This window comes from Manihot esculenta, chromosome 2 (assembly GCF_001659605.2).
Source record: "Manihot esculenta cultivar AM560-2 chromosome 2, M.esculenta_v8, whole genome shotgun sequence".
Lineage (NCBI taxonomy): Eukaryota > Viridiplantae > Streptophyta > Magnoliopsida > Malpighiales > Euphorbiaceae > Manihot > Manihot esculenta.
Window position 1 is genome coordinate 6171530 of NC_035162.2, and position 25027 is coordinate 6196556.

General features: G+C 31.8%; 3 protein-coding genes and 1 pseudogene across 12 annotated transcripts; 2 read left to right on the forward strand and 2 right to left on the reverse strand.

Moving 5' to 3' along the window:
* LOC110604572 overlaps positions 1-217 on the reverse strand; it is a 54008-nt pseudogene extending 53791 nt beyond the window's left edge.
* A 3989-nt stretch (positions 218-4206) lies between these two features.
* On the forward strand, positions 4207-7547 carry LOC110610153 (zinc finger protein 4). Of its 4 annotated transcripts, none has more exons than XM_021750030.2 (3): positions 4207-4564; positions 4995-5103; positions 6386-7547. In XM_021750030.2, the coding sequence occupies exon 3, from the start codon at positions 6497-6499 to the stop codon at positions 7268-7270; it is 774 nt and encodes a 257-aa protein (XP_021605722.1). In that variant the 5' UTR covers positions 4207-4564; positions 4995-5103; positions 6386-6496; the 3' UTR covers positions 7271-7547. The 4 variants fall into 4 exon arrangements, with proteins under 4 accessions (XP_021605722.1, XP_021605723.1, XP_021605721.1 ...); XM_021750031.2 differs by having other exon boundaries at positions 4208-4564; positions 4970-5099; XM_021750029.2 differs by having other exon boundaries at positions 4208-4564; positions 4995-5099.
* A 3692-nt stretch (positions 7548-11239) lies between these two features.
* LOC110609888 (protein GAMETE EXPRESSED 1) lies at positions 11240-14380 on the forward strand. Its single transcript, XM_021749720.2, has 7 exons — positions 11240-11413; positions 11979-12487; positions 12576-13163; positions 13246-13372; positions 13460-13646; positions 13723-13870; positions 13953-14380. The coding sequence occupies exons 2-7, from the start codon at positions 12003-12005 to the stop codon at positions 14203-14205; spliced, it is 1788 nt and encodes a 595-aa protein (XP_021605412.1). The 5' UTR covers positions 11240-11413; positions 11979-12002; the 3' UTR covers positions 14206-14380.
* A 548-nt stretch (positions 14381-14928) lies between these two features.
* Positions 14929-23961, reverse strand: LOC110608030 (uncharacterized oxidoreductase At4g09670). Of its 7 annotated transcripts, none has more exons than XM_021747250.2 (10): positions 22625-23961; positions 22195-22398; positions 21160-21270; positions 20691-20776; positions 20524-20590; positions 20339-20405; positions 20113-20249; positions 17512-17603; positions 17305-17371; positions 16107-16292 (listed from the first exon to the last, which is right to left on the reverse strand). In XM_021747250.2, exons 1-10 carry the CDS (start codon positions 23870-23872, stop codon positions 16257-16259), a joined length of 2115 nt encoding a protein of 704 aa, XP_021602942.1. In that variant the 5' UTR covers positions 23873-23961; the 3' UTR covers positions 16107-16256. The 7 variants fall into 7 exon arrangements, with proteins under 7 accessions (XP_043808935.1, XP_043808928.1, XP_043808931.1 ...); XM_021747263.2 differs by having other exon boundaries at positions 16158-16292; positions 17305-17393; XM_021747241.2 differs by lacking the exon at positions 16107-16292 and adding an exon at positions 16646-17087.
* Between the last annotated feature and the right edge of the window lie 1066 nt (positions 23962-25027).

A 25027-nucleotide genomic window follows, 5' to 3' on the forward strand; every position in this document is an offset into this window, starting at 1 on the left:
TATAATAGAATGGTGGTGGTGGTGGCTTCCTGGTGGATGTGGAGGTGAAGGGGGTGGTGGGACCATTGGTATGGTGCACATTCCGTATGAACGCTACCAAGGAAAGGAGTAGCCACCACAGCGATTTCTCGGGGAGCACACCGAGCGGCACTAACGTGAAATTGTCGGCAATTGTCACGAAAAAAACCCAAGTGTGCGTATTAATTTTGTTGGACATTGGTCGTTTTTCCTTGGCTCTGTTTCACATGTTGATTTTATTTTAATTTTTTCTAAAACGTTATCATTTAAAATAATTTAGTATTTGATATTTTTTATAATTTAAATATATTTAATTAAAATAATAAGAAAAAAAATACTTGGTTTTCTTTGAAAAAACAGCGGATGGGAGTTGGACCTAAATTAAAATTGTTAAAATTATATTGAGAAATGGCTGTTGTTTAAGAAAGTGGCAGCTAGCATGGCATGGCATGTTGAAGTGGACAGCTCGAACCCACATGAACATGAATATTGGAATAATAAGTCAGACTCAGATAATGCATTGGTCATCGCTACATTGCTTTTTTCTTAATTTTTGTTATCTCTAATACTTTATTTTTAGCCTTCCTTAATATTCTATAAACACGTGTCCTAGGTTTCCAATGGCCTAATTCGTAGGCATGTCGTGACTATATTTGTTATTAATCTCTGTGCATGAGTACCTATGTTGCCTATGGCTAGCTAGCTAGCTACCCCTACACCTGATCTCGTCTTCTTTATTAATATTGACATGCTCTAGTAGTACTGTGCTTTAGCATCTCATATGCTTTCACACTCTACTGTACTATGATAATTTAGATCTTGGGGTCCAATGTGGAGGTAATTAATATTTTTTAAAATAATCAACCCATTTAATTTTAATTGAAATTAATTAGGTAGTTTATGTTTCAATTTAATTCAATTGGATTTAATATAAAAAAACACACAAAATAAATATATTTAATCATAGATATTGTTTCTTCTTTGTTTATCATTATTATCATTTTTTAATTATTTTTTTAATTCATAATTAATATATTAAAAAAATTTTAATTTCAACTCTCTTCTAAAATATGATATGGCATCTGAGTCATAGTCCACTTAGAATCACACCTTCCAAACAATTTGCCAAATTCCATAACAAAACGATTTTTTTTTTTTTTATAAATTATCTAAAAATTTGATCTTGATACTTTACAAACTACAATCGTAAATACGATTTCAATATTATTAAGCATATGAAATTCATTAATATTAAAAGAGATTGACTTTTTTGTATATAACTTTTCGGTCAGAACTTAAAACTTCCAACAACTCTAGTACTAAAATCAATTTTTATTTTTACATATAATTTAAATTTTATTTTTTTAAATATAATTAAAAATTAAAAAGTCTTACTTTATATTTATTAATTAATATACTCTCAATTTATATTATTTTATTATTATTAAAAATTAAATAATTTATATGACTATGTTATTCTTGAAATAAGGGTTTTTCTTCTTTAATTTATATTAAATAATAATAATTAATATATAAAATTGCTTTTTAAAAGGAATTTATAATTTAAAATGAATGAAAAGAAAATAAATTTATTTTTATAAAATGAATGGGGTATTATATTTTTTATATTGAGTTTCAAAACCATAAACACAATCTACTATTAAAAATAGATTAAACACAAGCAAATTAAAAAATCAATAATGCCTGTGCATGAAAATACGAGCCCCACCCATAAAATATGCAAAGATATTCCACCTCAGCCGAGAAACTCCAAAGTAAAACTTACACGTGTCATAAAATATATAAATTAATTAATTAGTTAATAAAGCTGCGACCGAAAATTGATGAAACTGTAGCGTCCTCTGACTACAATAGGACGAGAAAATTATTGTGATCTAATTTCAAGGGAATTAACTCAATTAAGGGCGAAAAGAAAGGGACGGGAAAAGTTTGGTCTCCTTCTTGCTTTCCCCCTGCCCATAAGGGCAGGGTTATGTATAGTTGTTGATGGAGTTTGTTTTGACTCATGCATATTTGGATTTTGTATGAAGTATGCACAGTCTGATTCAAAGTAGTTTTGATAGCGAAGTTGAATTTATACTGTTGTTGAATTAAAATCAACCCCTTAAATTAATATTTTAAATGATTTTATTTGGTCTCGTATGAATAATCATTTCATGGTCACACTGAATTAAAAATGTCATAACATTAATTTTTATCTTTTTAGCAGTAGTCGGTATAGACGGAATCGTCGCTTGAAGAAGTTTGGGTGTAAGTTTGTTTGTAAGTTTGTGCTCTTAATTTTATTTTTCCTTTCAAATTTGTTTTGAAAAAGAGAGCTCTGTTTGCTTTCGCATGGTTTTTTATGTTAGCTTTTGCGGTGCAGGAATACAGCTCATTCCTCTGCCTTCCACTGCATTGATCCCTTGAATTTTATGCTTCCAGAAGTTAGGCTTATGTGTATCTATTGAGGATTTACACTCAAGAGAAATTACACTCAAGAGAAAAAAGGAAAAAGAAAAAGAAAAAGAATTTGGAAGTGAGAATTGTTTATCAATCCAAGCCAGCAATGCGATCTGAGAGTTTCTTTCTTTAAGCTCAAGTATTCCTTTTCTAACCAGCGGCTTATTTGAGATTTCACAGCCCTACAAATTACTCTAATAATACCAATGAGTTAAATTAATTAGTTAACAGAAGTTAAATTATAAAGAGCTTAATTAATTTAAACAAGTATAATCAGTATTTGTTGCTTTTTCTTGTTAGTGTGATTTGCTCGATTTAATTTAAGCATTATTAAATTTTAAGAGATGAAATATGATAATATGAGTTTTTTTTTTAATCATGTATGAAGTTTAAATTTAAATATAGAGTAATTTGAGAGAGTGTGTTTTGCCTTTTTATTAATAATAATATTAGATGTAAATTTAAATTAATTAAACAGATGATATATAAAAAATAGTATTTATTATTTTTAATTATTTATTAAATATTTTTAATTTATTTATTCTTTTTTTTTTTGCGTCTTTCATAAACATTTACTTATTTTTATTTTCATATAATTTATTTACTACCTTATACAGTAGCCAAATAATTTCTTTTGGCTCTTGATTTTTATAAAAAAGTCGCTTGTCAAATTTACATTACTTAATTAATATTTAATACTTAAATTTTATAAATTTATAACAATTTGAACCCTTAAAATATACAATGAATAAATCTTTAACTTTATTAATATGTATAAAATTTTAATGTTAAATATTAACTATAAAAAAGAATAATTTATTCAGCTTTAAAAATTATAGTTAATATAATAAAATAAATATATACTTTAATCAAAATTATAAATATTTTACTTGTAGCTTTCATTTAATTAAATATAACAAATACATTTAACTATACATATATATTTTAAATCATATAAAAATAATACTATTTTTTAGAAACATGGGTAATTGGTCATAGCCATGAATATTATATGACAAATGATCATCAGTCCCATATCTCTACTCTCAAAAAGCAACCATGACAATGAAGATCCTCTATTTTTTTTTCCTTTTAAAAAAAACTAGAAGAAAGCAATAATAATGCAGGGTAAAATAATAGCTACAGCTGCAAGAGACATGTGCTTTCTGAATTATTTTTTGGTTGGGTGGGGGAAGAAATACATATATATATATATATTTGTAGCTGCCTAGCTAGCCAAGCATGGCACCATATGAATGCCCATATAACGTCATCAGTAATTCTTCAACAGTTTGTAGAGTTATTTTCGGAGTTTAAGGGGTTGAACTCCAGTCAGAGAATAGTTGAAAAACAAAGTTTGAATGTAGAAATGAAAGAAAGGAGTATAAAGATGACGGTGAATCTGATGAATGTAGAAGACCCTGGCCCCATGCACTCTGGAGGTTTCTGAAAAAAACTTTTAAGAGTGGGGAAAAAGAAAGAGAATCTTTTGTGGGACTAATGACAAGTACTGTTTGCTTGTGTTGCTTTTTTTTTTTTTTTTTTAACTTTTTTTTTTGTGTGTGTGAAAGAGAGGGGCAGGTTCTTATCCCAGTTATAGCTATGTGCTGAGGCAGTTGCCCCCTCAAAAATAAAGGAAAAAAAATTAAGAAAAAGAACAAAGCAACTAAGTACACTGGCCTAAAGGTGTTTGAGTTTGAGACTCTGAGAGGAGTATTAAGCATGTCATATGACGCATCTCCTTCTTTTTTTTTGGCTTAAATTCTATCCCAAACACATCACTGCCTTTTTTCTCTGACTTATCTGACTCCCACCACTGTCCCCCCACTCTCTTCTAACCTTTGCTTTCCCATAATTAAACATCAGTACTTCAATACCACCATATCTCTCTCTCTCTCTCTCTCTCTCTCTCTCTGCATTTGTTTTGGCAAAAACAAAAGATACCCACAACCCTGCTCGGCTCGCTTTGTCTTTTGCAGCTTGGACAGATGTCTCCAATTTTTAAGCAGTTTTCTTTCTGGGTATCCTCAAGCTCAAGTTAAGCTAGTTGTCAGTCAGCTTCACTCGCAAGCTCTTCAGAATGGTACGCGGCTGCTCTATGCTCTTCTTCTGCATTCAATTGCTTTCTTGACCTTATGCTCTTTTAGCCTTCTAATTGCAAGTAACACTCACTGGATGATTAATATCCCTTGATGTTACTGTAGTACTTTTGTATTCATGTTGCATTTCTCTCTGCATCTTCATTATTATTAACTTTCTCTGCTTTTTTTTTGGTTTTCTTATTTTCCTTTCTATTGACAGTGTTCACAGCATCAAATCCAACTAAAATGCACAAACTATTATAGAAACAGCCTCAAACATGCAGATTTTTAAGCCATCTCTTGTCTTATACTTAATTTATACGAGATTTAAATGTTCACATATGGATCTAAAAATTTGTCATTTAGAAAATATTGGAAAAGAAAAGCCTGAATATGCTAAATTTCAGGTCAATTTTGGGTTTGGAAATGCAGGACTTGTTTGGTTCAGGTTATATTTACCACGGGGGAACTGATTTTCTGGGTTGAAAACTTTTGCTGGTGTATTTATGTTGATTCATGTCCATGAGCTGCATAAATGTAAGTATGTACTATGTGATCCTTTTTCAAGTAAGACTATATGTTGTATTTGTTATTTCCTACTCTGTAAACGTGGGAAGCCAAGTGCAGTGAGACGCTTCTTTATAGCAAGCATCAGAACTAGCATATCTTTGCTGCTAATTGAATTGTTTACTTTGTAAAAGCCTAGTTTCTGTTTGGTATTTCAATTCTCTTTAAGCACAAAAACTTATGCAAGTTTCCGATCTGAGGCAGAGAAGTACTAAATCTATATCTGTTAGATTTGTGTGATTGTCTCTTTATTTTCCTCCTCTTCAAGTTCAAGCTGATCCTTGCAGCCTCTTAATATTGACTTAGGATTTTCCTGATTATGGTGTTTGAACTTTTTAGCTCCTCCAAGGTTCCAGGATGGTTCTTGTCCTGAGAAATTTATAGGCTTGCTTTCAATATATAGATGAAGCTGCTCTTGTGTGTGTATTTTCAACTTGATTATGATTCTTGATGTCTTCATATCCTCTTAGTTGCAACTTATTAGATTTAAAGAGACTCATGAGCAAAGAAATGGATTTATTCTCGAAATCCTTAGTACACATATATGACAAACACTCTGGCAGGAAAGCTGATTGGGATAGGTTTCTTCACATACAGCTATCAAAGCATTAATGAGTTTGCCTTATAGCATCTATTTTACTACTACATGCATTAGTACTATAGAAAATTGGATGAAACATAGCCTTATAGCATCTGATATGGAGTGGAAGCAAGATATAAGATCTTGATTATTCTGTGATTTAAATTGTATGGACTCACTTAGGATAGGAGGGTTGCGTAATTGGCCGAGGCTTTGCCTTCAGGATTTGGTTTGGTGCAATAAATAATGACAGCATGAGTTTGATCAAATTCTCTAGCTTTGAAGGATTTGCTTGAAACAATGGCCATTAACCTTTGATCATTGAACAACTAGGTAATTTCCCTTATTCAGGTTAGGATGTTTTTTCCTTCTTTTTCTCCTGTTAGATTTGTCTTTTTTTCCCCTGAGATTTGCTTTATTCCTTTCTTCTAAGTTTTTAATTATCATCCTTGTCAAAGTAGATTTAGTTCAGATGCTTTTGATACCTGTACCTTTACTGCCTGAGAGATTTGCCTTTCCTCTCAAGTGTTGGCTGATTTATTATATAGTATCCTTTTCTAACTGTGTTTAGGCTATGGCAGTTTGCCTAGTTCTCCAAACCTTTATTCTCTTATCATCCATGCCTATTATTTATCAGTTCTTAAAAATAAACTCTGAAGCACTACTACACTTGCAGGCAAAGATCATCTATTGTCCATGGATTGTAGTTTGAATCGGCTCAATCCGTCTATTCTTCAAACACTGTAGAGTCGAAAAGCAGCCCTTCATTGTACAATTCAACTTCAATATGAAACCAATCATTGATCTTGAAGTGGAGGCCTTCTCAGAAAATGACTCTGATGTCAGCAGCCAAGTAGCTTCCAACTTATCCACCCATGAAAACTCTGCAGGTCCCTCCAATGACAGCCTCACTAACTGCTCCAATCTTACAAATGCAGTAGCTGTTCCATCTGGTTCAGAACCAGTTTCCCTAGACTTAACCCTTTGCTCCAACAATGATGAATTAGGGAGAAGGGAGTCAATAGGACTATCATTATCAAGCACTAGTGAAAGTAGCAATGAACCTGCAACTCTTACTACTGCAGCAGCCATACCACGAGTTTTTTCGTGCAATTATTGTCAACGACAGTTCTTCAGCTCGCAGGCGCTTGGTGGTCACCAGAATGCACATAAGAGGGAAAGAACACTAGCAAAGCGGGCAATGAGGATGGGTATTTTCTCTGAAAGGTATGTCAGCCTGGCATCTTTGCCTTTAAATGGATCTTCAAGGTCCTTGGGAATCAAAGCACACTCATCAGTGCATCAGAACTTTACACCACTAGTAAGGCCACAAGATAACAGAAATTCTGCAAGATTTGATCAAGGGTATCTGGGTCTTCCAATATTCGTGGATGATGATGAGGCAGAGCTGTTATGGCCAGGTAGTTTCCGCCAGGTAGCTGAGGCAGACGACACACATCAAGGTTTTGTACTCACAGGAAATCCAAATATGAATTTTTTAGGGGAAACTCCATCAGCAGAAATAGACGATTCCACGCCAGACCTCACACTGAAACTCTGAGTCCTTCAGAGTCTGGGCTGGCTTCAGTACGTCAGCTCTAATATTCTCTCTTTGTATAGCAAGTCGTACATGAGCCGTGGCTCAGTTTTATTCTTGCAAGTACTTTCTTATCTGACTTTCACTTTGGTGTTGTATGTTAGTGTATAAGAGCTTCACAAGGATTATTTTGGAGCTTAATTGCTTGTTCTGATTTATATGATGCTTTCGATTTGCTGTAACTGATAAAAAGCTAATTGATCTTTTAATCATATTTCCTAATCTTTTCCATTTCTGATCATTTACAATCAGAGTCAACACTTAATTGTTAGAATATATGTAGAAATTATTGCTAGTGAAACTCATAGTTCGTCAACTTATATGCTTGACTTGACATCTAGGCTCATACTGTGGCATGATAAGCTGACTACTTACAATGGACATGAAAAGCTGACTGCAGTATCATCTATGGTCTCCTCTGAAACTATAAAGGAAGGGTATGACAAGCATGTTTTGCTTAGGGACTTAAAGAAATTTGTATGTAGAAGGTTAGATCAGAGTGAAAAAGGTTACAATCTTGATAGTTGTATTACCACCAATAACTTAAAGCTGATCAAGTTTTAAAGATCTCTTGATCCATGTATAATAATACACTTGAGGTCACCGGAAAACCATGCTTTTGTCATTTGTGCCCCTAGAATGTGGGAGTCTTGTTCGGAAGGTACAAGGATAGAATTATACAAATTAAAAGATTGCTGTACCGTGTTCTTAGGAATAATCATTCATTATCCCATCAAACACTGTCAATCAAGATTAATGGATGGATCAAGCGTATTCAAGACAAACAAAAACTCGAGATTTTTTTGCTTTCAACTGGGGGTTGATCACATCAAATTTTTACCAGAACATGTCACAGCAGGCAAGTAACAATAAACCTCAAGAACCAAACAACAAGTTTCAAACTGGAAACTCTTTTTTTTCCAGACCAGGCCCAGAATAGCAAGAAAGTGCTATACGGTAATGGACATCGGTTTAGGAATGGAAAGTGAAGAACTCTCAGCAATAAATGCAAAGAAACGCTCGAAATTTGGGAAACAATTAAAGCCAGAAAATGAATCTAAATATAAAAAGATTAATAAGCCGCATGTTTAATTTCATCTGGTTATACTACTTTAAATTTTATATTTGTGGTGATTATATTTGGATAAAGTGTCACACTTAATCTGTTTTATTTTATTTTTAAATTATATTTTTATATTTAATAATATTACTAATTAATATATCTATAATAAATATAATTTATCATCTTTATTTTATAATTTATATATAATTTTTTATCATTATTATTAATATGTAATTTTTTAATTTATTATTATTATTATTACGTGACTTTATAATTTTAATAATTTTTTTTAATATAATATATTAATTATAATAATATAAAAACTTTAACATATATATTTTGGTCTTTTTAGTAATAAACAAATTGCAAAAAAATTATAATCAACATTAATTGATAAGAATAAATATATGAGAGATTGGCTATGCATAATTAACCTTATATAGTTATGTCCTATGTCATAAATTTATAATTTTTTTTTTATATATTTTTAATTTTATTTTTATATAAAATAATAATTTATATATATTAAATACAATTTATTATTTTTATCATCATTATTAATGTATAATTTTATGATTTTCTATTTTTTTATATAATAAATACAATTTATTATATTAATTGTTATTAATCTTTGATTTACTACTATTTTTAATATAATATATTATTGATATTAAAATAAAAATTTTATTATATTTTTTATTTTAATAATAAATATATAATATTAAAATTATATTTATAAAAATTAAATAACTATCATAATAAAAGATATTTAGATAATAAAAATAAATTTATATATATATATATATAAATTGACAAGTGGTATATTTAGTGATACATTTAGTTTTATGTAGTTATTTTCAGGTCGCTTAATATGTTTTATTTTTATTTTTAAGTTATATTTTTATATTTAATAATATTATTAATTAATATATTCATAAAAAATAAAATTTATTATTTTTAATATTACAATACTATTTAACTTTTTATCATTACTATTATCATATTAATTTTTTAATTTTTTATAATTTTTTAATATAATATATTAATCACAATAAAATAAAAATTTTAATATATATATTTTATCTTGTTCTTACTAATAAAAAAATTAAAAAAATATATAATTAATATTATTAAATAATTAATACTATATGTATTCCATTTTTTATGTGAATAATAATTAACCCTATATAATTATATTATACGACATAAATTTAAAATTTTTATATATTTTTAATTTTTTTTACATAAAATAATAATTAATATATATATATATATATATTAAATGTAATTTATTATTTTTATCATCACTATTAATATAAGATTTTTTAATTTTTAATTTTTCTTTTTTATATAATAAGTACAGTATAACTTTTTGATTTTTATTTTTTAATATAATAAATACAATTTATTATATTAATTGGTACTAATCTTTTAATTTCTTTCTACTTTTTAATATAATATATCATTAATATCATAATAAAAATTTTATTATATTTCATTATTATAAAATTATTGTATTTTTTATTTTAATAATAAATATAATATTAAAAATATATTTATAAAAATTAAATAACTGTCATATAAAAAATATTTAGATAATAAAAATAAATTATTGTCAAAAAAGAATATATATATAGAAAAAGTCCATAACAAAATATTATATAAAAATTTTTTAATTTGATAATTTTTTTAAATTATATCTAATATAATTTAATTAATAAATATTATATATATTTTTTCTCTAATATAAATAATTATATAAAATAAATATATATAATCGATTAAAATTATTATAAAAAATATTAATTGTAATAAAGTATAAAATAATTAAAAAATTAATAGAACTAATTATATAAAATATTATTAAAATAAAATTTTATTTAATTTAAATAACTTATAAATAAATAAATAAATATAAATAATTAAAATATAATAAAAAAATAAGATAGTGTTTGTAATAATTTAAATCAAACATTTCAAATTTTAAATAATCAAATTATTAAACTTGAATTATTATAATTTACTATATTAATAATTATAATAATTTTAGAGTACTCATTTTTTATAAAAATATAATCTTTATATTTATTTTATATAAAATCTCCTAGTATAATATCTCTTCCATACAACTCTATCTCTTTCATTCTCAATCGATTTATATTTTAAATTTTTTTAATTATTTTTTTTGTATTTAGCATGAGATGCATTATTATATGAATTTTATCAATCATTTCAATTTTCTTAGATAAATAGAAATTAGATGAAAGTTATTTAAATATTGAAATTTTTTTATTTAATTGGTTCTCATTCATCATCGCTACTGCGGTTACCGCTATTCACCATGAAACCTAGTGAATTTCATTTTTTTTAAAATATAATTACTAAAATAAAATATACTTTTAAATATTAATAATATATGATAATAAATATTAAAATTGTTAATTTTCAATTATACAATGATATATAATTTTATACTTGAGATTTTTAAATTTTTTATTTTAAAATTAAAAATAATGCATATTAGCTCCTCTACAATTTTTTTTTTTTTTGGTTTTTAGAGCAATAGATTATATATTTAATTAATAATTTTTTTATATTATTTTAAATAAAAAAATAAAAAAATTATAATATATTCTGCATCGATATATTCAAATTCAAAATTTGAATATAAAAAAATATTTTATACTTTCTAATTAGCTGAGTAAATTTATATAAAAAATATATTATTTTATAAAATAATTTTATACCATTATATATAATAATAATAATAATATAAAATATTTTAATACCAACGACTAGTTATTACAAAAAGGGGCGCGAGTACATAATCTCTTTTGAAGGGAGTACTTGCAAGCGATTTCAGTGAAGAAGATCCACCCCTTCTATGTGAGATTTCCAAGCGTCATGTCTGTTCAGTTAGGCTGCACAGATTCACATACACACACATGTATATATGTATACACAGAGTTGGCGGTAACAAAAGGAGCAGCAGCGGCGGCTACAAAATCCACAGGAAGTCTGCATTCTGAAACTTCCAATCACAGGTCTCTCTCTCTCTCTCTCTCTCTCTCTCAACCGCTAGGGAGTTGTTCATATGATCTGAACAAGAAAATACATAAATTCATGGTGGGCAACGCGTAATCCATAAAATTCCACTTTTTGTTATATGGAAGAAAGGAAAATACAGCAGAATTAGGCAGTTAATTATAGTGGTTCTGATTCTCTAGAATTTAAATGTTTTCCATATTTGGATTTTCTAAATTAGTTTTTGCCAGAAATACCACCTTTATTTTTAGTGCCAATTTGATTACGAAAAAAAACATAAAAGCCTGCGTCTGACAAAGCAAATCTCTTCCAAATTTCTAACTTTAATGATAGTGATATTTTTGGTTGATTGTGAAGTTTTAAGTCAAAACAGAAGAGTTAATTAATTTATGGAGTGATGCAAATGAAGAAAGAGCATATTAACGTTTCTTCTTTATTTTCCCCCGTCTTTTCTATTTCTGATAGCAACGTTTATTAATTTCACCTTTCCTACATAGTTCCTTTTCTTGCACTTCAAGTTCTTCCTTTATATATATGGTATAAATTCGTAACTGGGTGATGCAGGCTTCAGGCTAAGAGAAACTGACAATGGGTCGTCATCTTCTTCTTCTTCTCTTTCTGCTGATTTTGATGTCATTTTCCGCAAGGTGCCATTCATGGGGTTGGTTCTCTTCTTCAACCGAGACTCCTGCCTCTGCTGATAACCCTTCACAAAGAAAAGATTTTTCCAGTGGTTCTGTAGCAGAATTTTCAATGGATGGCTTTAGAGATGAGAAGGGATTGAAGCTGGTCGAAAATGCCAGAAATAAATTGGCAGGTTCAAATTCTTGTTGGCAAAATGCTTATCAACAGCTCTTAGCCGGCTGCTCACAGATTCTTGCCGTTGAAGAGAAGAGGTCAAGATTTGCTTGGCATCTGAGTGATTGCTTCCAAAGGGACTCCGGGAGATCACCTTTTCCTCACTGTGACACAAAATCTGCGATGGTTAACTGTCTCAAGAAGTTGAATGAAAATGAGCATAAGGTTTTTCTTGCCTTCTCACTTGAAACCAACTCCATCTGCTATCAGTTACAGTTAAGTATCTCATTGACCATGACCATTTATTCTTTTGTTTTGTTCTTACAAACTGATATATTTTGTTTCATGTCTGGCTTTCATCAGGTCACATTCCTTCAAGCATAAAATGGAGATACTAGTGAATGATCTTAAAAGTTCAGCAGAATACACCACAGACCAATTAGAAATCATACAAGAGAGAACATATTCCCTATCAAAGAGCTCAAATCAGATTCACGAAACCTTAAGTTCAATTGATTTTCGTGTTCAAAATGTAGCTCAAACCATGAACGGTGTAAAGGATCACATGGATGTTTTATCTCAGCATTCAGAATCTGTTTATAAGCAATCCAGAGAAATAGCTGATTCTCAATCTGAACTGCGACAAGAACAGGCAAGAATGAATGACAAGTTGAAAGAAGGAATGGCAACCATTCATGATTCTTACACAGATTTGGGCCAACAAGTGAACAGTTTGAGGAACGAGGCTGCTGAGATTGAGAAGCAGATTGATATAGTTGGAAAAACTATGTCTTCAAGGATGCAAAATTTGCAGAATACAGCTGATGACATTGAGGATAAGGCAGGGAAATCCTTGGACAAACAAGAACAACTTCTAGATGGGCAGTCCACTGCACTCAAGGGCCTGCAGCTCCTAACTGAATTTCAATCAGAAGCACTAGAAGAGAGCAGGTAAAATATAAAACAAAACAGCGAAATTGTCAAAACTGGGATGACTAAATGGTATGTTTCTGACATCATTGTTAAATTACAGGAGCACTCTTGAAAGACTAGCAGAATATGGCCGTAAACAGCAGGAAGAGCTTCTCCAGCGGCAAGCACAGCTTCAACAAGTACACGACAACTTGATCGACAATTCAAAGTCAATACTGGAAGCTCAGGTTTGTGATTCCATCGAGTCCTTGTTAAGTATGGTTTTTTGCTGCAACACTGAGACAACTAATTTAAATAGTTTTTACACTTTACAGGAAGCTTTTGAATCAAAGCAGGCAACCATGTTCATAGCACTGGATAGGCTGTTTGCTCTGCATAATGCTATGTTACTTGAATCGCGAATAATTAAATCATTCTTCATCTACACAATGTCAATCTTTATCATCTACATGTTCACCAGCACAAAACAAACTTACAATGTACGGGCCAGGCTATACATGGGTAAGCTTTCCAATCTTAATTTGGTCCTAAAAATTCAAATCTAGAAAAAGTCTAAAAAGTATTTATCTGTTCACAGGTCTCTGTGCTACATTCTTGATAGAAGTTGGAATACTCCGATTGACAGCAAATAATATTGAACAGCAAGCATGGTTGATTAATTTGGTCAGGTCATTCTATGTACTTCTCTCAACCCTGCAGTTTCTACACGCCATTTATACATACAGGTTTGTAAAATGAAGAATTATGCCATGGTTGAGGTTATTCAGAATTCCTATATTTGAAGAAACTATTCGTGACTTTTTGCAGGGACTATGAAGTTATGAATCATCAGATGATACTGGCATTGATTGATAAGGTTAATGACATGCAAAGGAATAAAGGGTGGTCATGGGAAGCAGACAGTGATGTCAACTGGCTTTCATGGGTTGAAACAGAGCTCCCAGATGAAGTTGATAACTTGGAAGATCCTGACTACATAATTCCCGAAGAAGTTGGAGAGAATTCAATTTCAATAACTTCCATAAGAAGAAAATATGATCTCCGCTCCCGCCGTCGCTGAAAGATTCTTGACCGTAGCACATTAGATCAGGACAGGATCATTTGGCTATATTTTGTCTAATTCAGTATATCTTGTAACAATATGTTTCCTCAGCTACTCTTTTATAACAATTTCTTGTGGAGTCAAATTCTCATCAGTCAAAGGAATAGCCTCCCGCCTCTGATTTCCATATAAATCCTATTTTTCCTATCGAATAGATTGTAACCAATACCTATATTCCATAAAATTGTGCGCCACAAATAAAAATTACCACAAATAAGAATTACTAAATAGACCGGCGATCCCATAAAAAGATATATGGGAAAGATATAATGATAGAAATAAAGAATAAAGGCTCAGTGCTATGAGTTCGATGAGTAACTTTCATCAACTCATACAATTTTGATGTGAATTTTTAGTTTAAAAGAAATCTATCGAATTCGTTAGATTAAAAAAAAAAAAAAAGAGCTCTCTCATATGATCTTCTGTATACGCATATAAAAACATTGATTTTGCATTTATTTCAGGCATCGACCATAGTCCCAATTTTTTTTTCAAATAATTCACTTACTCCTAATCCATTGGCTCATATGAGAGAGCCAATGGGCTAAAAAATAAAATAAATGAAATTTACACCATCGGCTCTAATCGAATCTAAAAAATCTTGTGAAAATTAAAATTTTAATTTTGAAACAAGAGAATTTAGCCCAGATGGTTCTTCTATATTCCTAGTATATCATGTTCTTAAAATACAGAGGAGAAGAGTTTTATTTATTAATTAATTATTTATAAATAAGCTCATAACATAAAGAATAATTACAAATAAACAGGTTCGCAACCAAGATCAATAGATTTCTTAACTGCATCTAGTACTATCTGAGTCTTTCTGCTAATCTGAGGCCATTTTTTGTCAGGACAAGCCACAGATTTCTTTTTATCCTCTGCAAGCCTAGCAAGCTCTTGAACCATCAAAACCTCTTGTGGTAGTTCATTAGCCACTACTACTTTTTCAGGCTTCGCATTCCACCCAATATGGAGATCCACAAACTTTGGAAGCCATGTGAAGTTAAAGGAAGCAGAATCCTCCTGGAATGGGATGATGAAGTCCATGAGATGGATGGATCCACTCGAGCCGATCATTTTCAAGTCCATGGATGAATGGGAAAGAAAAGAGCAGTGGATGATAGCTACTGTCTTCAACAGGTCTGGCTCATCATAGTGTAAGGAGGCTGAAAATTGTAAGATGATTCCTGCCGCGTTCTTGACGACACCAGGTAAAGCAGTGACAAGATTTGGTAGTCTGTAGTTCTTAGCCCACAAGACACTTCCAATGCAGTACCAGCCCAAGTCACCAAGTGCACCAAGAGTGTCCATGTCTGGTTTTACTCTTATATCGTCCTTGAAAAATTCTGGAGGGGGTGATATTGTGGATGTGCTGTGAAGCTGAGCATCATCACAACAAGAATTCCTTATTTAAGAAAATACAAGTAATTCGGGAAATTTGAAATAATTAAACCATTACTAAAAGAAAGCAGAAGAATGAAGAACTCACGAATTCAAGTTGTCCAATTTGCTTGGGATCAGAGAGAAGCTCCTTCATTTTGGCAGTCCTAGGGTGGTGCACCCACATAGATCCATCCATGAATTGTACGCCATTGGATTCACATGCTTCCAAAATCTTATCAAGCTCAACCACATCAAGTGCAGGTGGCTTCTCCAGCAGCAAATGCTTCTTCTTCTGGGCAGCTAAGACTGCCCAGTGGAGATGAAGGCTACTGGGCAATGGCATGTAAACAACATCAATGGAAGGGTCGTCAAGCAATTCTTGATAGCTACCATAAATCTTGATGGTTTTTGGCAATTCATTTTCAGTGGCAAATAGCTCAGCCTTTTCCAATGAGCGACTAGCAATAGCATAGAGAGTTGAATTGGGAGCTAACAGAATGGCTCTTGCCAATTTTCTTGCTATCTTTGCACATCCCATGATACCAAAACGAATTGGGTTTTCAGCCATTTTTTGGTTGGTGAGTTGCCGATTGAGAGAGGACTGTAATGGTGGAATTGATTCTTGTCTAGGTAGAGAAGATAATATGTGGGCTGCTGTGGACCTTAAAACACGTGGATAGGACAGGGAAAAAAGTAGTATCAACAAAACCTATGTACGTGGATTTTCTTTTTTTTTTTTTCCTTTATTTTACACATTTTTAAGGGAGAATTTCAGCAGGAATGCAATAAAAACTTCATTTTATTGATCTATCTTTTTTATTTTTTAAAAATTTCACACTGGCAACTTTTCCTCCTTTAAAATTGCTGAAATAGAAAAGTTTAGTGTAAAGCATCAATTGAGATGAGACATTAATATAAAATGGCAAAAAAGTTTTATATAGCAAAAAAGAGAAGTATACTAATGATTTAGAACTAAAATTGCATTGTCGATATGAATATAATAAGAACAAAAACACTCAGAATAATAAACTCCATTAATTTTCAGCAATTTCCTAGTTAATATTCACATCACTATTTCTACATCAACAATAACATCCTATAAACCTCAATATTTTCTCATTGTTTCCTAAATTCACCCAATACAACAAAATCAACCTCTTCTTGCTATTCATTCTTCTCCCGTTTAAATCCAACGTCTTGCTGTCTGAAACTGTACAAGGACAGAAGGGGGGAAAAAAGCCTTTTCTCTAGTACGGGAAATTCCTCTGTAAAGAAAACTTTGATGATTAAGATGATAAGCCAGCAACATTTGCTAGCACCTCTCTCTGCATGGCATTTAATGATAACAAGATTTGATCCAACACAGTACGTGGGAATTCCGTCCATATTTGCTTTAGCAAATCTCTCATTTTTCTCACAGTGTTTGTTGTTGCCAAATTGCTTCCCTGACTAATAACCTAGGGGGTAGACGAAAATGGCAAACAGAAGCTAATAAAATTGAATGAATACACACACTGTAAATCATATGACAAAAATATGAATATTTTAAATAAAGTCTTCTGTTTATTGCTTTATTCACTCAGTAGAAGCACAAGGCGAGTTAAAAGAAAAGATTTACCCAAAAGGACATTCCAGAAAGAGATATAAATACACAAATATGAAAGGGGAATTTACCTCAATAAACACAATAACAATTTTAGGAAGGTGTTCGCAACCAGGCCCAAAAAGTTCCTTGTCGAACCTGAAAATTAAATGAAACTATGCTGCTAATTTCAACCATAAGCAGAAAAGCATGAGGCTACGAATTAGTAAGCATACATGGGGAACAAACAGTGAAAGATGGCCACACACCCACCATATTGTAAGATGAAAAGTAGTTACCTTTCAACCATTGAACAAAGCTGTTCATGCACAGATTTGGCCTCAGTTAAATCATCTTTGATAGGCAAGAAGCTTAACCAGGTGGGAACAAGCTGTGAAAGATAAACCTGATCAATAAACTGATTGCATGATATTGCCTAACAGAACACTAATGTGAAGAAATTTCAAGTATGACACAATGTCTTTAGTAGACCTATAACAGCATATGAGATTCAGCCAAAGTAGAAAGAATGGAAAGTGGTTCCAACATCAAGGTGAGACAAGTAAAATATTCAAGAACAACTTGAATAAGGCAAACAACTATTATACCAAAAGGTTCAAAACTGTAACGTCCATTGCATTGTATTATCTGAAAGCTAGTTTCTTAGAGCACTGACAAATTTGACGCTTTAAATTAATTACAGGACTGTGATAAGAAACCTTGCAAAGAACTTTGAATTGTTGGCCCTTCGCAATGCATAGTGGACATGTCAATAATAATTTTAAGGATGGATTTTTTTTATGAGATGGAGTTGACACCAAGTGTTTGTGCAAATGGGATTTCAGATAGAATACATCACTGAGGATACGAGTTACTATGAAATGTGCCATTTTTTTTCTTTATCTATCCATAACTTTACCTTCATGTTAACTTTTCCAATTAAACATGAAAGGCATTATTTTCCCAGCAACACGAGTAAAATGCTCAAGTAATGTTTCTGGGATGCAGTCCTCTGCATTAGAGGCCTGGTTCAAAGCTTCAACACATTCTGCATTCAGCGTGACCAAAATTCCCACCAAAAGTTGAGTGGATTGACAAGATCCTCAAGTGAGAATTGCAAAAGAAAAAAGCATCTCTGGAGCCACAAAATTGCACTTGCCAAAGCTTTACCTAGCTATCTGAACTCAGTTTGAATTTAAGCTGTATCTGAATAGGAAATCCCAAATTCAAGGTTTTGAATTTCTGAGTTTTTAGTATAAACAGTAAACATCAAGACTTGGACTTAGAATGACAACAGGAAAAGAATAGTTGAACAAAATGTTGAACGGCTATTTGAAATGTTACCTTTCTAGTAGTTATTTCAAATTTGTGCTGAAATAAGGATCATCTAAATTCATGAATGTAATCTCTATTCATAACCCGCCAACCAAAGGAAAAAAATATGAATGCTTTCATATCAGATCCACACCAATCCATACACAACCTTACACGGACAATATTCACTTCTGAATCCACATTCAAAGATTCAGCTACTGTTACGGTCCCTTGCGGTCAGTATTCAAGGCGGAAGCCATTTTGCACCATTTTGCACCAAAGTCTGTCTTTTCGAAGGTCAAGCTAACCTCGTGGCCATTGCAAGATTGGGTGGACTTTGAAGTTCCACCTCCATTCTAATCAATTAGATTAAATTGGTACTCTTCCACACCGCTGGTTTATTTCAAGTTGGCTAACTCACCCAAAGGATTGCTTCTTAATGGAGGTCCAAAAAGCAAGTGGCAAAAGTTTTTAAAGGTGTCCAAGTTATTCGTGGTCTTTGATTGTAGAAAAATTGAGCCACCCACTTTGTCGGTTTTGATTGAGGAAAAATTGATCATAACGATTCAACCATTCCAATGTGGAAAAATTGATCACAACGATCCAACCACCCCAATGGATCCTCTGTGCCATCATATATGATAGGAAAGTCTCCAATGGATCCTCTGTGCCATCATAAGTATATGATAGGGAAGTCCCCAATTGGTCCTCTGTGCCATCATAAGTATATCATAGGAAAGTCCAAACTTAGTATAGCGCGGCACCGATTAATGGTTCCTTAATTTTTTCTCCTCGCCCAATTGCCGTTGAGAGAATTCAAATCTCAGTTTAGATGAAATAAATTTATTTATTTTATTTCTGATTTTTCAGCAATATGTATATGAATAGTGTGGAGTCCTAAGGAATAAAAGAATTAAAAAATAAGATAAAACAATCTAATTCTAAAATAAAAGATAAAACAATCTAATCCTAAAATAAATCAAATAGTTAGCAATCTAATTCTAAAATAAATCAAATACTAGAAAATAGTCTATAACAGATGCCTACTCTTTTAGCTTTTGCATTAGGGCAATATTAAGAATGCTTAATACCCTATGCTATTGGGAAGGCAGTTTTACTGTTGCTACCAGAGAGTACTATCCCGTTATAAGGATGACAACTAACTAGAGCGGTATTGAGATGATGCCAACCCAATATACTAACAAGGACCTTTTCTGAAATCTGATAGTGCGATCATCCACAAACTACATGCTATTATAGCCTAGAGAAGCCAAAATTGAGACCCAATATTCAAGTACCTCAAACTCCCTTGCCCTTTCTACCATGCTTCTACCACTGTCATCATCCAACTTAATTAAAGCAAAAGCCAGAAAGGGATAAAACTAAAAATTAAGAGGGAATTTGCGTGTGGGCTTGCGTCTAAGTGAAGAGCACAAGCTATAACAATAAATCAACAAAGACAGCCAAACTTAAGGGGTGGTGCAAAATAGCAAACAGGAAAGTAAAAAAAAAAAGAAAATCAACAATAATATTTTCAATAGCCAAATCATGTTTTGCAAGAATGGAAGGAAGCGGGAAAACACTACCTTTGTTGCATTTATGATGTCACGATGAAACTCGCATATTTTTCCTATAGCAGAAACTGCAATATCAGATGCCTTTAAATCCTCTATACATGATCGATTAGGATATGCCATCACAACAGTTAGTTTTGACAGAGCACCTGTAATTTGCAAAAATATGTTGATATATTCAAGATATTTGAGTCAACATGGAAGGACACTGATATAAAAGCAGATAAATCAAAGATACTTTTAATAAAAGGTTTAAATTGAGATCCACCAAACTCTGCACAAATCCGGATTCCACATATAGCTTCCTGAAAGATTTACAGAAATAATAAATAAATAAATACAAAAGAAACAGCTAAAGTTTTAACTACATAGTACAAAGAGGGATTACAATTTGGGAACAAAGGCTGATGCAAAAGATGAGACCTTTCTTAGTTCTGAATTCTTGTCAGTGCAAGCTTCTAGTAAGACTGGCAGATAATTAGCAGAGTGCCTACCAGAAAATAAGGTTGTAATGCTTGCGGACGAAAAACCCATTCATAACCACTACATGCATGTGTTGGAGAGGGAGGAAACATTTGTTGAGGTCTTACTTGACACATGCTCCACGCCATTGTTTTGCGATAGTATTGAAAGTACACAATGCAATGGATCTGCATCTGTCAGTTCTGCCATTACCCTGCACGCAGTACACAAAAGGAGGGTGGGCCACAACCCTGTGTAAATTTATGAGGTAAAATTTCATCCAGATGACATAAGGTGAAACCTAGAAAATATGCCAAGATCCCATTGATTACAAGTGTAAACCTAGACCTATTTGGGCAGTAATTAATCAAATAAAGGTTCAAAATGTTGTATTTTGGCTTTTCTAAAAGAATTGGCTAATTGACTCGTACAAACATAGATTGTTTGGAATGGTAAATAATTTTGATCATGTGCAACAACTTCCATTTGCATTATGCAAGAGATATTTATTATATCCTGGGATGCTCTTTTATTCTATGCATAATCTTGCAGAGGTACATATGTCTTCTCAGATGAGATGATGACAATATATTTTACCTGTAGCAGTGCAAGCAATTTTCTTAAGATAATATCCAAATCAATGTACATAATTAAGCAATCCTGTGAGATGCTCTTCACAAAGAAGAACAATGCTGATGCAACTTCTTCCTGTAACACAAATTCAAAGGAAAACCAGACACAATTCAAATGAAGAAAGAGACATGCACATTTATAAAAAGACCTGAAAGTAAATAATCCAGAACCATTAACAGCACGGGACATTTGACAGGAAGAAAGTAAATGAAATTCAGAAGTAAGAAAAGTAATAATGAAGACTGTACAAGACTGAGCAGCAATTCAACAAATAACAAATAAAAGAAGAAAAGAAGATGAATGTTAGCAACCACCTCCTTTAGAATCAAAATAGAAACTTAATTGGCACTTGAAGTCAAGATTGTGATGTTTGATTAGTCAACAATGTTTAAATCTAACTACAATATTTTCATGGGAGCATTATTCATTTTTTGATACAGCATATATTTTTGAATTTAACGAACTTACTGTTTACATTCTAACGATGTGGTCATCTAAGTTCCATGTTCCAGTATCAAAAAAGTATCAGCCCAAATTTTCAATTTTCTCTTATCTCAAAATCAGCCTAATAGTGTATAGAGACTTGGTCTTTCTTTCTAAAATCGAAGAATAACTAGTACAAGGAAAAAAGAAAAGGGAACAATGAAACATTTTATTGCCCTGATACCCACAAAAGTGAACTGAATCACCAATATACCTCCAGAAAAGTGAACATATTTATCCAAGTAAGAGTCTATCATAATTGGATTGATTGCAAACAAGAAGCATATCAAAATCAACCTAACTTCCTGGAAAGCAATCCGTTTAGATTGAGAATTATTAACTGACCCCTTAATGGATGCACAGACAACAGAGTCAGCCATTAACTCAAACTCATCATATTACATAATGAAGTACACAACACCTTCCTCTCCTCCTTTTTCCACAGCCACGCACTCACACTATAAAAGAAAAACAATGACAATGCACATAATCAATACTCTTCCACAGTTTGCATACCTCCACTCTAGGATTTTGTTCTTTGTCAACTGCAGCAACAAGTGCAGGTACAATACTTGAATGATGAAGAATTTGAATTGTGCCAACCAGATCTGTGGGCAACTGCATAAAATGAAAAGCTGCCCAACAAACTCTCGGGTGGGAATCTTGAAATGATGTCAAAATTATTTTCACAGCTCGCTGCAAATAATCTTCCATCATTACCTGCAACAGTAAAAAGGAACAAGAACACACAAACAAGCTCAAATAAGTTCCTTTAAATAGTTCATAACAAATATAAAATCAACTAAATCGGCATGGGACTGGGAGCTCTGGTGCAGTATGTAATAGTATCAACAGTAAAAGAATATGTGACTAGATTCCTAGAACTAACCAAAGCTAACGCCAAATCAACCTTTACAACTACAAAAGAAAGGAGAAATATTGTTACCATTTCATATGAGCACTCCTTAGAAATCACCCCAAGCATAGTGATTCCTGCATGACGTCTCTCCCATTCTGTTGCATCCATATACACTGTTAAGACTTTAAAGGCAATGGGCACTATCTTTTTTCCGCCGAAAACTATTGACATCTGGTTCAAGCACTCGATTCCATATTTATAAGTGTCCGTTTCCCCTGCATTATCACCCTCTACACTTCCCATATCATACCATGCAACAGCATCTTGGATACCAATAAGCATTCTCATTGGGATAATGAACAACCCGACCAAACATTCAGAAGGCAGCATCTGAATTGCCGGTTCCAATGCTTTGGCTTGTACCATGGTCATCAAGAACTGAATTGCACAACGTTTCGTTTCATCCTTAACAGTTCTCCTGTCAACCAGATGAAGCATCTCTGGAACTAAAGTATTAAGGTAAGGCCTCAAGATTTGAGGCTCTTCCATCGCCAACTTAGTTAATTCCTGTAGACCCTTCTGAGCACACTCCTCTTTTTCACCTTTCAATAGATCAAACACTCCCATCATCATTGCTCGTAACAAGTCGTTGAACCATTCAGGCCCTAAAGACCCCGAAAACAAATGCAACAAATTAACGAGAGCTCCAAAAGCAGCAACCTTTACGTCAACATTTTCTGAAGCCAATGCACGCAAAAGCCCCTCATATAAAAGATCGATTCGAGGTAATAAAGCTTCACAGATTAATCTCCTACAATCATATGGCATATAAGCAAACACCAACAAAGCAGTTTCTTGAAACTTGTCATCCTCCAATGCAAGAGACCTTCCTAAAAAATCAAAAAGCTCTTGCCATTGGTCTTGACCTTTAAAAACTTCACCAGCTACATCAGACACAACCTCACAAAGATTCCTTAAAACGGGCATAAACTTCTCCGTTTGAAGGCAATCAAGAAATAGGTTCTTCATATTGACTTGAGCAAGAGAAGGTAACTTAGGCCACAAGTTTTGGACTTGAACAAAGTTGAGGACACGGGCGCAATTTGCACGGGTGTCAATGTTAGAGGCAAATCTAAGAAGGTAAGAAAGCTTTATAAAGAAAAGACATGGGTAGTGATCTTTACAACAGAGGAGGAGATTGTAGGCATGGGACCTTTGTGGTTCTTGAGGAGAAAGAAGAAGAGAGAAGAGGGTTTCCATTGGTTTGACATCATTGGAGCTAAAAATCTTGTATGCTTCGGTTTGCAATTGCTCTGGAAACTGAGAAGACTCCATCTGTGCTTTTTATGATCCCACAGGATCTCTTGGGAGAAAAAGAATGCAACAGAGATTTCTAATGGCGCTAAGGGTTTTGTGGATTTTGGCGGATGATGAAATCTTCACAAATGTACAAACCCAAAATTAATCTGGTAATTTATAATATTACTTGGTACTAAATTAAAAAGTAAAAGAAAAGTTTACATATATTTAATTTCATGTGAAAAAAAAATAATAACCATTATGAAATTTACGTAGAATCACTCACAACATATAACAAATGTGATGCACTCTAATTTTTTTTTTTTATAGTGAAAACATAAAAGAAATTCTTATTAATTAAGAAACAATATGAAATGGATATATCTTTAAAAAGAAAAAATATTGAATTGGATGGGTAAGAAAAATAACCTTCAAAAAAGAAACACAAAAATAAATACAGGCAAATATGGTTTTCCTTAATTACATCAATTTACAAATTATTGGTGCTAAAATATTCCATAGTGAATTCTTGAAATGCTTTGGTTATATAAATTAAAGTGAGCAGACCCATGATGTGGCCCATTTTAGTGGTTAATGGGTTGGATTAATTTGAAGATCCAAACAGAAGAGAAAGTATGGAATATATTATAAACCCCTCTGACTCAGACTCAGAGAGTTGGCTGGAGCGGAATTGGAAACCTATGCTACACCGACTTGTTTGGATCATAGACTCAAATCGAGTGCGAAGCTTATGGGTCCGACCGATTTGGGCCTTTTGGTTTCTGGTCAACCACCAAACAAAAGCCCAACCAAGATCAATTATTAGATGGTCCATAGCCATTTCAATCATCATCAAACATTATGAAAAAATTTAAAAAAATAATAATAATAATTTTGTCTTTATAATATAAAAAAAATTTACTAATTAATTTTTTATTTTTAAAAAATATATTAATTAGTTTTTTATATTTTAAAAAATCTACTAATTATTTTTTTATTAATTTTAACCATTAAATATTTTACTATTTATTTTTTATAATTTTAAAAAATTTATTAATTAGTGTAATATTTTAAATTTTTAATTTATCTATTTTATTATTATCGATATAATAATTTAATATTTTAAACTAAACTTATTATGAAATTTTTTTTATAAATTTTATATTTTTAATTTTTAAAATTTTACATTTT

Bases quoted from the DNA above. Each gene is read 5' to 3' on its own strand.
- LOC110609888 (XM_021749720.2), top strand. From the start codon at position 12,003: ATGGGTCGTCATCTTCTTCTTCTTCTCTTTCTGCTGATTTTGATGTCA. The intron at 13,164-13,245 runs GTAAAATATAAA...GTTAAATTACAG, and splicing joins GAAGCACTAGAAGAGAGCAG to GAGCACTCTTGAAAGACTAG. The intron at 13,647-13,722 runs GTAAGCTTTCCA...ATCTGTTCACAG, and splicing joins ACGGGCCAGGCTATACATGG to GTCTCTGTGCTACATTCTTG.
- LOC110610153 (XM_021750030.2), top strand. From the start codon at position 6,497: ATGAAACCAATCATTGATCTTGAAGTGGAGGCCTTCTCAGAAAATGAC.
- LOC110608030 (XM_021747241.2), bottom strand. From the start codon at position 23,872: ATGGAGTCTTCTCAGTTTCCAGAGCAATTGCAAACCGAAGCATACAAG. The intron at 20,406-20,523 runs GTCTCATCTTTT...TAAATCTTTCAG, and splicing joins AGAATTCAGAACTAAGAAAG to GAAGCTATATGTGGAATCCG. The intron at 17,604-20,112 runs GTAGTGTTTTCC...TATCTTTCACAG, and splicing joins ACATCATAAATGCAACAAAG to CTTGTTCCCACCTGGTTAAG.